The sequence below is a fragment of the Bombina bombina genome, chromosome 12 (assembly GCF_027579735.1).
Source record: "Bombina bombina isolate aBomBom1 chromosome 12, aBomBom1.pri, whole genome shotgun sequence".
In the NCBI taxonomy this organism is placed as follows: Eukaryota; Metazoa; Chordata; class Amphibia; order Anura; family Bombinatoridae; genus Bombina; species Bombina bombina.
Window position 1 is genome coordinate 60982106 of NC_069510.1, and position 14276 is coordinate 60996381.

The following is a 14276-nucleotide window of genomic DNA, read 5'->3' on the forward strand; positions in this document are numbered from 1 at the left end:
CAGTCCCTCATAGCCCTCACAGTCTTTTTAATTAGCAGTTGGTTTCCAGATCATTATTTAGATAGTGGAAGTGATTTTTCCCCTATTTTCTGGTTACACCAGCTGTGTTTTTTAAATGTATGTGTTGCATATATGTAAATAAAGTGTTTTATTTTATTCATAAAGAAGATACAATGTTGCAAGGCAGCGAGTTCATTACTTACAGTTTAAAGAATGTTAAAACCCAGTAAAAGTAAAAGTCCTTTGTATAGAAATTCGTAGTCACCATTTTGTGTTCAGATCACATCAAAATTGAAACGGTGCTTTAACAAACAATAGTTGTAAATACTATTTTACAAATATTTGTGAAAGTTCAATAGCGACCATGTAGCAATAGGAATATAATGCACAGTCTGCCCACCTGAACAACCAAAAAGATACATTTAGATGGGTTAGTGTGGTGCGGATGGAAACAGGTTACAATAGTTCAATATGAAAGTCACAATTAAGCAATCTCCTTTAAAAAAACATTTTAATATTGTCAAGATACCTATGGAATTCTTATGGTTACTAAGTGTTGAGGATGTATTCTGATAACAATAGGTTAATGTGACACTTGCAAATTACTATTTCCCTGGTTCCCATTGGTTACATGAATAAACCTTTCCTGTAACCTTAAAGGGACATTAAACACTAAATGCTAGATTGAATGATGCATTAATAGAAAAGATTAGTCTGAGAATAACATGTAGATGTATTTTTTAAAGTTTCAGTAGTTGTTAAAACAGTGACAAAATAAATCTAAAACTTTTAGTGTCTCTAAAACCATGGGAGCTGCCGTGTTGTAACTTGTGTTACCTTCTCTGCTGTGGCCAATTAGGGAAAGTTATAAATAGGTCACTAGAGTGTGCAGCCAATGGCTGTGTGGAATAGAACAGTGTTTTGCACTTCCATTTCTAACAGGAACTGAAAAGCTCACAATTTCAGAATGGAATTACAGGAAAAGGGGACAAAATAAATAATGAAAGTATATTGCAGAGTATATATATATATATATATATATATATATATATATGATTTATCATTTTATATTAACATCTCAATGTGTTTAATGTCCCTTTAAGAGGTGTGAATAGGCTATTGTGTGTGTCGGTTTCAGGAGACCTCACAGCTTCTAATAGTTCTTGGCCGATGGGCTTTAACAAAAAAAAAAATTATATAGCTTTGGGATCACTTGAGAAACTCATCTACCAAAAAAGCAAAAAGCCTGTAGCTGTAATTGAGGCCTACATGATCTGTTTTACATTATCTGTTTTAGCTATTCTACACTCAAGGCTTGATGACCAAAAACTCACTTGCATGGAAAGAAATAACACAACATCTTTGGGGGCTTTTTTTGAGAATTATATTGTAATGTTTATGGGGTAGATTTAATAAGCAGCGGATACTGCTTTCTATGCCCGAAATTTCCGGCTTGCTCCTTAACTTGTCAGTCACCTTTTAGGTGGCAAACTGCAATCATGCAATCGGGATGATTGACACCCCCTGCTAGCGGCCGATTGTCTGCGAGTGAGCAGGAGGCGGCATTGCACAAACATTTCAGAAGAAATGCTTTTGCAATTTTAAATGCCGACAGCGTACGCTGTCGACATTTAGCGATGTCAGGCAGACATGATTCGCTACCGCAAATCGTGTCCACTCGGCACTTGATAAATCTTCCCCAATGAGGCCGAATTATCATATGTCTGTCGGACCTGATCCGACAGTGCGGATCAGGTCCGACAGACATCGCTGAATGTGGAGAGCAATACGCTCTCCGTATTCAGCATTGCACCAGCAGCTTACAAGAACTGCTGGTGCAACGCCACCCCCTGCACACTCGCACAATGAGCCGCCAGCAGGGAGCTTGATAAATGGGCCTCTATGTCTCTCCTTCACATCCAGAATCATGCATAGCTATATAAATAGCTCACAAGCTAAATGTTACCTTCCTAGGGACCTCTCAGTACTGACGTAAACTAATCTCACTAGAGCAGAGAGCTTTAGATCATCTGGTCTTCAATAAAATGTCATTAACCTGAGTATATTTTACAGATATCGTTGTCATAAATCTCAAACTCTATTATGCATAACATTGCTATCTGGTACCATCTACAAAGGATATTTGATGCATCTTACCATTAGAAAAGGATCCTGGGGCTGGTGGCAGAGGCATGGTACTTCTTCCTACTGTGTATAAAGAAAGAAAGGGTCTGAGAATGAGTAAGTGGGAAACAGACAAGCTTACTCTGTATGAAATAAAAAGGGGAACTTACCATCTCACACAGGAGGGGAACAGCTTACCAAATGGCACAAGTAAGGGCCAGATTACAAGTGGAGCATTATTTAATGCTCCTAATCACGCTCTAACTCAGTTAGAAGTAAGTTTTCTGCGCGCATTAGGTAGTGCTTGTATTACAAGTTGAAAGTAAACTGTTTTTGCACAAGTGCTAATCCCAATAAGCGCAAAAAGCCAAATTTAGGATATCACGTGCGTCAAAGTATTCACCCATAGAAATCAATGGAGCAAAAAAGTGTGAAAAAACCTACTCGCGAGCAAACCCGGATTGCTTATTCTCAAGTGCACTAACCTGACATGAAAATATGAATATTTCACATTCCAATGTTCTTCACATAGCAGAATATTTTCTATTTATTTATAAATACATATTTCTTCTGTTAAGTGTGATCAGTCCACGGGTCATCATTACTTCTGGGATATTACTCCTCCCCAACAGGAAGTGCAAGAGGATTCACCCAGCAGAGCTGCATATAGCTCCTCCCCTCTACGTCACTCCCAGTCATTCTCTGGCACCCAACGACTAGATAGGATGTGTGAGAGGACTATGGTGATTATACTTAGTTTTATGTCTTCAATCAAAAGTTTGTTATTTTAAAATAGCACCGGAGTGTGTTATTATCTCTCTGGCAGAGTTTGAAGAAGAATCTACCAGAGTTTTTTGTTATGATTTTAGCCGGAGTAGTTAAGATCATATTGCTGTTTCTCGGCCATCTGAGGAGAGGTAAACTTCAGATCAGGGGACAGCGGGCAGATGAATCTGCATAGAGGTATGTAGCAGTTTTTATTTTCTGACAATGGAATTGATGAGAAAATCCTGCCATACCGATATAATGTCATGTATGTATACTTTACACTTCAGTATTCTGGGGAATGGTACTTCACTAGAATTACACTGTAAGAAATACATAAAGCTGTTTAATAACTAGAGATTATGTTTAACGTTTTTGCTGGAATGTAAAATCGTTTTCATTTGCTGAGGTACTGAGTGAATAAATGTTTGGGCACTATTTTTCCACTTGGCAGTTGCTTAATCTGTTTTCTGACAGTTTCTGTTCTCCCTCACTGCTGTGTGTGAGGGGGAGGGGCCGTTTTTTGGCGCTTTTACTATGCATCAAATATTTCAGTCAGCAACTCATTGTATTCCCTGCATGATCCGGTTCATCTCTACAGAGCTCAGGGGTCTTCAAAACTTATTTTGAGGGAGGTAATTTCTCTCAGCAGAGCTGTGAGAATTATAGTTTGACTGAGATAAAAAACGTTTATTCTGTAATTTGTTTCCTGCTTTCAGAATTTGTTATCTTTGCTAATGGGATTAAACCTTTGCTAAAGTTGTGTTGTTTACAAGGATTGAGGCTATAACTGTTTCAATTTATTAATTTTCAACTGTCATAGATCTTCTGTGCTTCTTAAAGGCACAGTACGTTTTAATATTATTCTAATTGAATTGTATTTCCAAGTTGCAATTTTATTTGCTAGTGTGTTAAACATGTCTGATTCAGAGGATGATACCTGTGTCATTTGTTGCAATGCCAAAGTGGAGCCCAATAGAAATTTATGTACTAACTGTATTGATGCTACTTTAAATAAAAATCAATCTGTACAAATTGAACAAATTTCACCAAACAACGAGGGGAGAGTTATGCCGACTAACTCGCCTCACGTGTCAGTACCTACATCTCCCGCTCAGAGGGAGGTGCGTGATATTGTAGCGCCGAGTACATCTGGGCGGCCATTACAAATCACATTACAGGATATGGCTACTGTTATGACTGAGGTTTTGGCTAAATTACCAGAACTAAGAGGTAAGCGTGATCACTCTGGGGTGAGAACAGAGTGCGCTGATAATATTAGGGCCATGTCAGACACTGCGTCACAGGTGGCAGAACATGAGGACGGAGAACTTCATTCTGTGGGTGACGGTTCTGATCCAAACAGACTGGATTCAGATATTTCAAATTTTAAATTTAAACTGGAAAACCTCCGTGTATTACTAGGGGAGGTGTTAGCGGCTCTGAATGATTGTAACACAGTTGCAATACCAGAGAAAATGTGTAGGTTGGATAAATATTTTGCGGTACCGACGAGTACTGAGGTTTTTCCTATACCTAAGAGACTTACTGAAATTGTTACTAAGGAGTGGGATAGACCCGGTGTGCCGTTCTCACCCCCTCCGATATTTAGAAAAATGTTTCCAATAGACGCCACCACAAGGGACTTATGGCAAACGGTCCCTAAGGTGGAGGGAGCAGTTTCTACCTTAGCTAAGCGTACCACTATCCCGGTGGAGGATAGCTGTGCTTTTTCAGATCCAATGGATAAAAAGTTAGAGGGTTACCTTAAGAAAATGTTTGTTCAACAAGGTTTTATATTGCAACCCCTTGCATGCATTGCGCCGATCACGGCTGCAGCGGCATTCTGGATTGAGTCTCTGGAAGAGAACATTGGTTCAGCTACTCTGGACGACATTACGGACAGGCTTAGAGTCCTTAAACTAGCTAATTCATTCATTTCGGAGGCCGTAGTACATCTTACTAAACTTACGGCGAAGAATTCAGGATTCGCCATTCAGGCACGCAGGGCGCTGTGGCTAAAATCCTGGTCAGCTGATGTTACTTCTAAGTTTAAATTGCTTAATATACCTTTCAAAGGGCAGACCTTATTCGGGCCCGGGTTGAAAGAGATTATCGCTGACATTACAGGAGGTAAAGGCCATGCCCTGCCTCAGGACAAAGCCAAAGCCAAGACTAGACAGTCTAATTTTCGTTCCTTTCGTAATTTCAAAGCAGGAGCAGCATCAACTTCCTCTGCACCAAAACAGGAAGGAGCTGTTGCTCGCTACAGACAAGGCTGGAAACCTAACCAGTCCTGGAACAAGGGCAAGCAGACTAGGAAACCTGCTGCTGCCCCTAAAACAGCATGAATTGAGGGCCCCCGATCCGGGATCGGATCTAGTGGGGGGCAGACTTTCTCTCTTCGCCCAGGCTTGGGCAAGAGATGTTCAGGATCCCTGGGCGCTAGAGATAATATCTCAGGGATACCTTCTGGACTTCAAATACTCTCCTCCAAGAGAGAGATTTCATCTGTCAAGATTGTCAACAATCCAGACAAAGAAAGAGGCGTTTCTACGCTGCGTACAAGAGCTCTTGTTAATGGGAGTAACCCAAAAAAGAGGGAACTTTCAGACCAATCCTGGACTTAAAGATCCTAAACAAATTCCTAAGAGTTCCATCGTTCAAGATGGAGACTATTCGGACAATTTTACCTATGATCCAAGAAGGTCAGTACATGACCACTGTAGATTTAAAAGATGCTTACCTTCACATACCGATTCACAAAGATCATTATCGGTACCTAAGGTTTGCCTTCCTAGACAGGCATTACCAGTTTGTGGCTCTTCCATTCGGATTGGCTACAGCTCCAAGAATCTTCACAAAGGTTCTGGGTGCTCTTCTGGCGGTACTAAGACCGCGGGGAATCTCGGTAGCTCCATACCTAGACGACATTCTGATACAAGCTTCAAGCTTTCAAACTGCCAAGTCTCATACAGAGTTAGTGCTGGCATTTCTAAGGTCACATGGATGGAAGGTGAACGAAAAGAAAAGTTCACTCGTTCCACTCACAAGAGTTCCCTTCCTGGGGACTCTTATAGATTCTGTAGAAATGAAGATTTACCTGACAGAGGACAGGCTAACAAGACTTCAAAGTGCTTGCCGCACCCTTCATTCCATTCAACACCCGTCAGTGGCTCAATGCATGGAGGTAATCGGCTTAATGGTAGCGGCAATGGACATAGTACCCTTTGCACGCTTACACCTCAGACCACTGCAACTGTGCATGCTAAGTCAGTGGAATGGGGATTACTCAGACTTATCCCCTTCTCTGAATCTGGATCAAGAGACCAGAAATTCTCTTCTATGGTGGCTTTCTCGGCCACATCTGTCCAGGGGGATGCCATTCAGCAGACCAGACTGGACAATTGTAACAACAGACGCCAGCCTTCTAGGTTGGGGTGCCGTCTGGAATTCTCTGAAGGCTCAGGGACAATGGAGTCAGGAGGAGAGTCTCCTGCCAATAAACATTCTGGAATTGAGAGCAGTTCTCAATGCCCTCCTGGCTTGGCCCCAGTTGACAACTCGGGGGTTCATCAGGTTTCAGTCGGACAACATCACGACTGTAGCTTACATCAACCATCAGGGAGGGACAAGAAGCTCCCTAGCTATGATGGAAGTATCAAAGATAATTCGCTGGGCAGAGTCTCACTCTTGCCACCTGTCAGCAATCCACATCCCGGGAGTGGAGAACTGGGAGGCGGATTTCTTAAGTCGTCAGACTTTTCATCCGGGGGAGTGGGAACTTCATCCGGAGGTCTTTGCCCAAATACTTCGACGTTGGGGCAAACCAGAGATAGATCTCATGGCGTCTCGACAGAACGCCAAGCTTCCTCGTTACGGGTCCAGATCCAGGGATCCAGGAGCAGTCCTGATAGATGCTCTGACAGCACCTTGGGACTTCAGGATGGCTTACGTGTTTCCACCCTTCCCGTTGCTTCCTCGATTGATTGCCAGAATCAAACAAGAGAGAGCATCAGTGATTCTAATAGCACCGGCGTGGCCACGCAGGACTTGCTATGCAGACCTGGTGGACATGTCATCCTGTCCACCTTGGTCTCTACCTCTGAAACAGGACCTTCTGATACAGGGTCCCTTCAAACATCAAAATCTAACTTCTCTGAAGCTGACTGCTTGGAAATTGAACGCTTGATTTTATCAAGACGTGGGTTTTCTGAGTCAGTTATTGATACCTTAATACAGGCTAGGAAACCTGTTACCAGAAAGATTTACCATAAGATATGGCGTAAATACCTATATTGGTGTGAATCCAAAGGTTACTCTTGGAGTAAGGTTAGGATTCCTAGGATATTGTCTTTTCTACAAGAAGGTTTAGAAAAGGGTTTATCTGCTAGTTCTTTAAAGGGACAGATCTCAGCTCTGTCCATTCTGTTACACAAACGTCTGTCAGAAGTTCCTGACGTCCAGGCTTTTTGTCAGGCTTTGGCCAGGATTAAGCCTGTGTTTAAAACTGTTGCTCCACCATGGAGTTTAAACCTTGTTCTTAAGGTTTTACAGGGCGTTCCGTTTGAACCCCTTCATTCCATTGATATAAAGTTGTTATCTTGGAAAGTTCTATTTTTAATGGCTATTTCCTCGGCTCGAAGAGTCTCTGAATTATCAGCCTTACATTGTGATTCTCCTTATTTGATTTTTCATTCGGATAAGGTAGTCCTGCGTACTAAACCTGGGTTCTTACCTAAGGTAGTTACTAACAGGAATATCAATCAAGAGATTGTTGTTCCTTCTTTATGCCCAAATCCTTCTTCAAAGAAGGAACGTCTACTGCACAACCTGGATGTAGTCCGTGCTCTAAAATTTTACTTACAGGCAACTAAGGAATTTCGACAAACGTCTTCTCTGTTTGTCATTTACTCTGGGCAGAGGAGAGGTCAAAAAGCTTCCGCTACCTCTCTTTCTTTTTGGCTTCGTAGCATAATTCGTTTAGCTTATGAGACTGCTGGACAGCAGCCTCCTGAAAGAATTACAGCTCATTCTACTAGAGCTGTGGCTTCCACTTGGGCCTTCAAGAATGAGGCTTCTGTTGAACAGATTTGCAAGGCTGCAACTTGGTCTTCGCTTCATACTTTTTCCAAATTTTACAAATTTGACACTTTTGCTTCATTGGAGGCTATTTTTGGGAGAAAGGTTCTTCAGGCAGTGGTTCCTTCTGTATAAAGAGCCTGCCTATCCCTCCCGTCATCCGTGTACTTTTGCTTTGGTATTGGTATCCCAGAAGTAATGATGACCCGTGGACTGATCACACTTAACAGAAGAAAACATAATTTATGCTTACCTGATAAATTCCTTTCTTCTGTAGTGTGATCAGTCCACGGCCCGCCCTGTTTTTAAGGCAGGTAAATATTTTTTAATTTATACTCCAGTCACCACTTCACCCTTGGCTTTTCCTTTCTCGTTGGTCCTTGGTCGAATGACTGGGAGTGACGTAGAGGGGAGGAGCTATATGCAGCTCTGCTGGGTGAATCCTCTTGCACTTCCTGTTGGGGAGGAGTAATATCCCAGAAGTAATGATGACCCGTGGACTGATCACACTACAGAAGAAAGGAATTTATCAGGTAAGCATAAATTATGTTTTCTCCAACATAGGTGTGTCCGGTCCACGGCGTCATCCTTACTTGTGGGATATTCTCTTCCCCAACAGGAAATGGCAAAGAGCCCAGCAAAGCTGGTCACATGATCCCTCCTAGGCTCCGCCTTCCCCAGTCATTCTCTTTGCCGTTGTACAGGCAACATCTCCACGGAGATGGCTTAGAGTTTTTTGGTGTTTTAATGTAGTTTTTATTCTTCAATCAAGAGTTTGTTATTTTAAAATAGTGCTGGTATGTACTATTTACTCTGAAACAGAAAAGAGATGAAGATTTCTGTTTGTAAGAGGAAAATGATTTTAGCAACCGTTACTAAAATCGATGGCTGTTTCCACACAGGACTGTTGAGAGGAATTAACTTCAGTTGGGGGAAACAGTGAGCAGACTTTTGCTGCTTGAGGTATGACACATTTCTAACAAGACTTGGTAATGCTGGAAGCTGTCATTTTCCCTATGGGATCCGGTAAGCCATTTTTATTAAATAAGAAAAAAGGGCTTCACAAGGGCTTTAAAGACTGGTAGACATATTTCTGGGCTAAAACGATTGATTTATAAGCATTTTTAATGGTTTCATAGCTTTGAGGAGTTATTTTATTCTTGGGAATTATGTAAAATAACCGGCAGGCACTGTATTAGACACCTTTTTCACTGGGGGCCTTCTCTAATCATAGGCAGAGCCTCATTTTCGCGCCTCTATTGCGCAGTTGTTTTTGGGAAGCAAGGCATGCAGATGCATGTGTGAGGTGCTCAGACACATTGAAAAAGCTTACTGAAGGCGTCATTTGGTATCGTATTCCCCTTTGGGCTTGGTTGGGTCTCAGCAAAGCAGATACCAGGGACTGTATAGGGGTTAAATATAAAAACGGCTCCGGTTCCGTTATTTTAAGAGTTAAAGCTTTCAAATTTGGTGTGCAATACTTTTAAGGCTTTAAGACACTGTGGTGAAATTTTGGTGAATTTTGAACAATTCCTTCATACTTTTTCGCATTTTCAGTAATAAAGTGTGTTCAGTTTAAAATTTAAAGTGACAGTAACGGTTTTATTTTAAAACGTTTTTTGTACTTTGTTATCAAGTTTATGCCTGTTTAACATGTCTGAACTATCAGATAGACTATGTTCTGTATGTGGGGAAGCCAGGGTTCCTTCTCATTTAAATAGATGTGATGTATGTGACACAAAATTTAGAGAAAATGATGCCCAAGATGATTCCTCAAGTGAGGGGAGTAAGCATGGTACTGCATCTTCCCCTCCTTCGTCTACGCCAGTCTTGCCCACACAGGAGGCCCCTAGTACATCTAGTGCGCCAATACTCCTTACTATGCAACAATTAACGGCTGTAATGGATAATTCTATCAAAAACATTTTAGCCAAAATGCCCACTTATCAGCGAAAGCGCGACTGCTCTGTTTTAGAAAATACTGAAGAGCATGAGGACGCTGATGATAATGGTTCTGAAATGCCCCTACACCAGTCTAAGGGGGCCAGGGAGGTTTTGTCTGAGGGAGAAATTTCAGATTCAGGGAAAATTTCTCAACAAGCTGAACCTGATGTGATTACATTCAAATTTAAATTGGAACATCTCCGCGCTCTGCTTAAGGAGGTGTTATCTACTCTGGATGATTGTGAGAATTTGGTCATTCCAGAGAAATTATGTAAGATGGACAAGTTCCTTGAGGTCCCGGGGCCCCCCGAAGCTTTTCCTATACCCAAGCGGGTGGCGGACATTGTAAACAAAGAATGGGAAAGGCCCGGCATACCTTTTGTCCCTCCCCCTATATTTAAGAAATTGTTTCCTATGGTCGACCCCAGAAAGGACTTATGGCAGACAGTCCCCAAGGTCGAGGGGGCGGTTTCTACTCTAAACAAACGCACTACTATCCCTATAGAAGATAGTTGTGCTTTCAAAGATCCTATGGATAAAAAATTAGAGGGTTTGCTTAAAAAGATGTTTGTTCAGCAAGGTTACCTTCTACAACCAATTTCATGCATTGTTCCTGTCACTACAGCAGCGTGTTTCTGGTTCGATGAACTTGAAAAGTCGCTCAATAAAGATTCTTCTTATGAGGAGATTATGGACAGAATTCATGCTCTCAAATTGGCTAACTCTTTTACTTTAGACGCCACTTTGCAATTGGCTAGATTAGCGGCGAAAAATTCAGGGTTTGCTATTGTGGCGCGCAGAGCGCTTTGGCTAAAATCTTGGTCAGCGGATGCGTCTTCCAAGAACAAATTGCTTAACATACCTTTCAAGGGGAAAACGCTGTTTGGCCCTGACTTGAAAGAGATTATTTCTGATATCACTGGGGGTAAGGGCCACGCCCTTCCTCAGGATAGGTCTTTCAAGGCTAAAAATAAACCTAATTTTCGTCCCTTTCGCAGAAACGGACCAGCCCCAAGTGCTACATCCTCTAAGCAAGAGGGTAATACTTCTCAAACCAAGCCAGCCTGGAGGCCAATGCAAGGCTGGAACAAGGGTAAGCAGGCCAAGAAACCTGCCACTGCTACCAAGACAGCATGAGATGTTGGCCCCCGATCCGGGACCGGATCTGGTGGGGGGCAGACTTTCTCTCTTCGCTCAGGCTTGGGCAAGAGATGTTCTGGATCCTTGGGCGATAGAAATAGTCTCCCAAGGTTATCTTCTGGAATTCAAGGAGCTTCCCCCAAGGGGGAGGTTCCACAGGTCTCAATTATCTTCAGACCACATAAAAAGACAGGCATTCTTACATTGTGTAGAAGACCTGTTAAAAATGGGAGTGATTCATCCTGTTCCATTAGGAGAACAAGGGATGGGATTCTACTCCAATCTGTTTGTAGTTCCCAAAAAAGAGGGAACATTCAGACCAATCTTAGATCTCAAGATCCTAAACAAGTTTCTCAAGGTTCCATCGTTCAAAATGGAAACCATTCGGACAATTCTTCCTTCCATCCAGGAAGGTCAATTCATGACCACGGTGGATTTAAAGGATGCGTATCTACATATTCCTATCCACAAGGAACATCATCGGTTCCTAAGGTTCGCCTTTCTGGACAAGCATTACCAGTTTGTGGCACTTCCATTCGGATTAGCCACTGCTCCAAGGATTTTCACAAAGGTACTAGGGTCCCTTCTAGCGGTGCTACGACCAAGGGGCATTGCAGTAGTACCTTACTTGGACGACATACTGATTCAAGCGTCGTCCCTACCACAAGCAAAGGCTCATACGGACATTGTCCTGGCCTTTCTCAGATCTCACGGGTGGAAAGTGAACGTAGAAAAAAGTTCTCTATCTCCGTCAACAAGAGTTCCCTTCTTGGGAACAATAATAGACTCCTTAGAAATGAGGATTTTTCTGACAGAGGCCAGAAAATCAAAACTTCTAAGCTCTTGTCAAGTACTTCATTCTGTTCTTCTTCCTTCCATAGCACAGTGCATGGAAGTAATAGGTTTGATGGTCGCGGCAATGGACATAGTTCCTTTTGCGCGAATTCATCTGAGACCATTACAACTATGCATGCTCAGTCAGTGGAATGGGGATTATACAGACTTGTCTCCGATGATACAAGTAGATCAGAGGACCAGAGATTCACTCCGTTGGTGGCTGTCCCTGGACAACCTGTCACAGGGGATGAGCTTCCGCAGACCAGAGTGGGTCATTGGCTGGGGCGCGGTCTGGGAACCCCTGAAAGCTCAGGGTCTTTGGTCTCGGGAAGAATCTCTTCTCCCGATAAACATTCTGGAACTGAGAGCGATATTCAATGCTCTCAAGGCTTGGCCTCAGCTAGCAAAGGCCAAATTCATACGGTTTCAATCAGACAACATGACGACTGTTGCATATATCAACCATCAGGGGGGAACAAGAAGTTCCCTGGCGATGGAAGAAGTGACCAAAATCATTCAATGGGCGGAGACTCACTCCTGCCACTTGTCTGCAATCCACATCCCAGGAGTGGAAAATTGGGAAGCGGATTTTCTGAGTCGTCAGACATTTCATCCGGGGGAGTGGGAACTCCATCCGGAAATCTTTGCCCAAATAACTCAATTGTGGGGCATTCCAGACATGGATCTGATGGCCTCTCGTCAGAACTTCAAGGTTCCTTGCTACGGGTCCAGATCCAGGGATCCCAAGGCGACTCTAGTAGATACACTAGTAGCACCTTGGACCTTCAACCTAGCTTATGTATTCCCACCGTTTCCTCTCATTCCCAGGCTGGTAGCCAGGATCAATCAGGAGAGGGCATCGGTGATCTTGATAGCTCCTGCGTGGCCACGCAGGACTTGGTATGCAGACCTGGTGAATATGTCATCGGCTTCACCATGGAAGCTACCTTTGAGACAGGACCTTCTTGTTCAAGGTCCGTTCGAACATCCGAATCTGGTTTCACTCCAACTGACTGCTTGGAGATTGAACGCTTGATTTTATCAAAGCGTGGGTTCTCACATTCTGTCATTGATACTCTTGTTCAGGCCAGAAAGCCTGTAACTAGAAAAATCTACCATAAAATATGGAAAAAATATATCTGTTGGTGTGAATCTAAAGGATTCCCATGGAACAAGATAAAAATTCCTAAGATTCTATCCTTTCTTCAAGAAGGTTTGGAGAAAGGATTATCTGCAAGTTCTTTGAAGGGACAGATTTCTTCTGTTAAGTGTGATCAGTCTACGGGTCATCATTACTTGTGGGATATTAACTGCTCCCCTACAGGAAGTGCAAGAGGATTCACCCAGCAGAGTTGCTATATAGCTCCTCCCCTCTACGTCACCCCCAGTCATTCTCTTGCACCCAACGACTAGATAGGATGTGTGAGAGGACTATGGTGATATATTTAGTTTTTATATCTTCAATCAAAAGTTTGTTATTTTATAATAGCACCGGAGTGTGTTATTCCTTCTCTGGTAGAATTTGAAGAAGAATCTACCTGAGTTTTTCTATGATTTTAGCCGGAGTAGTTAAGATCATATTGCTGTTTCTCGGCCATCTGAGGAGAGGTAAACTTCAGATCAGGGGACAGCAGGCAGATTAATCTGCAAAGAGGTATGTAGCAGTTTATTATTTTCTGACATGGAATTGATGAGAAAATCCTGCCATACCGTTATAATGTAAACTCAGCCTTGAATGCAGTAGATGTAGCTGATATCAGGCTGTCATGTATGTATATTTTACACTTCAGTTTTCTGGGAAATGGTACTTCTCTGGCTTTTAAACTGTATACATAGACTTAACCTATTTTGCAGGGACTTGCAATAGGTTTTAAATGACAATTAATTATTGAGGTAAAACGTTTTTTTGCTGGCATGTAAAAACGTTTTTTTCTCTGAGGTACTGGGTGAAAAAATGTTTTGGGCACTTTTTTTCCACTTGGCAATAGTTTTGATTTAAATTAGAGCAGTTCACTGATCCCTCTCACTGTTATGTGTGTGGGGGAGGGGCCAGTTTGGTGCTTTCACTATGCATCAGAAAAACAGTCAGGTTCTTTCTTCCTGCATGATCCGGTTCATCTCTACAGAGTTCAGGGATCTCAAGAGTCTTTTTTGAGGGAAGTAATCATTCACAGCAGAGCTGTGCTGATTGTATTGACTGTGATATAAAAAACGTTTATTTGTGTATTTTTTTCTGCTGCCTGGGTTAGTTATCATTTGCTGAGGGGAACAATCCTTTGCTAAAACTGTATATTCTGACAAAGATTGATGCTATAACTTAATTATTTTATCTGTTATAATATTTTCTGTGCTTCTTAAAGGCACAGTTCGTTTTCATATTATTT

General features: G+C 42.2%; 1 protein-coding gene across 2 annotated transcripts in view; it reads right to left on the reverse strand.

Moving 5' to 3' along the window:
• Positions 1 to 14276, reverse strand: part of WAS (WASP actin nucleation promoting factor) — a 267895-nt gene that overhangs the window by 103344 nt on the left and 150275 nt on the right. For both annotated transcript variants that reach the window (XM_053696153.1, XM_053696154.1), the window contains one exon: positions 2158 to 2208. In XM_053696153.1, coding sequence (XP_053552128.1) covers positions 2158 to 2208 — 51 coding nt within the window. The remainder of the gene's footprint in view (positions 1 to 2157; positions 2209 to 14276) is intronic.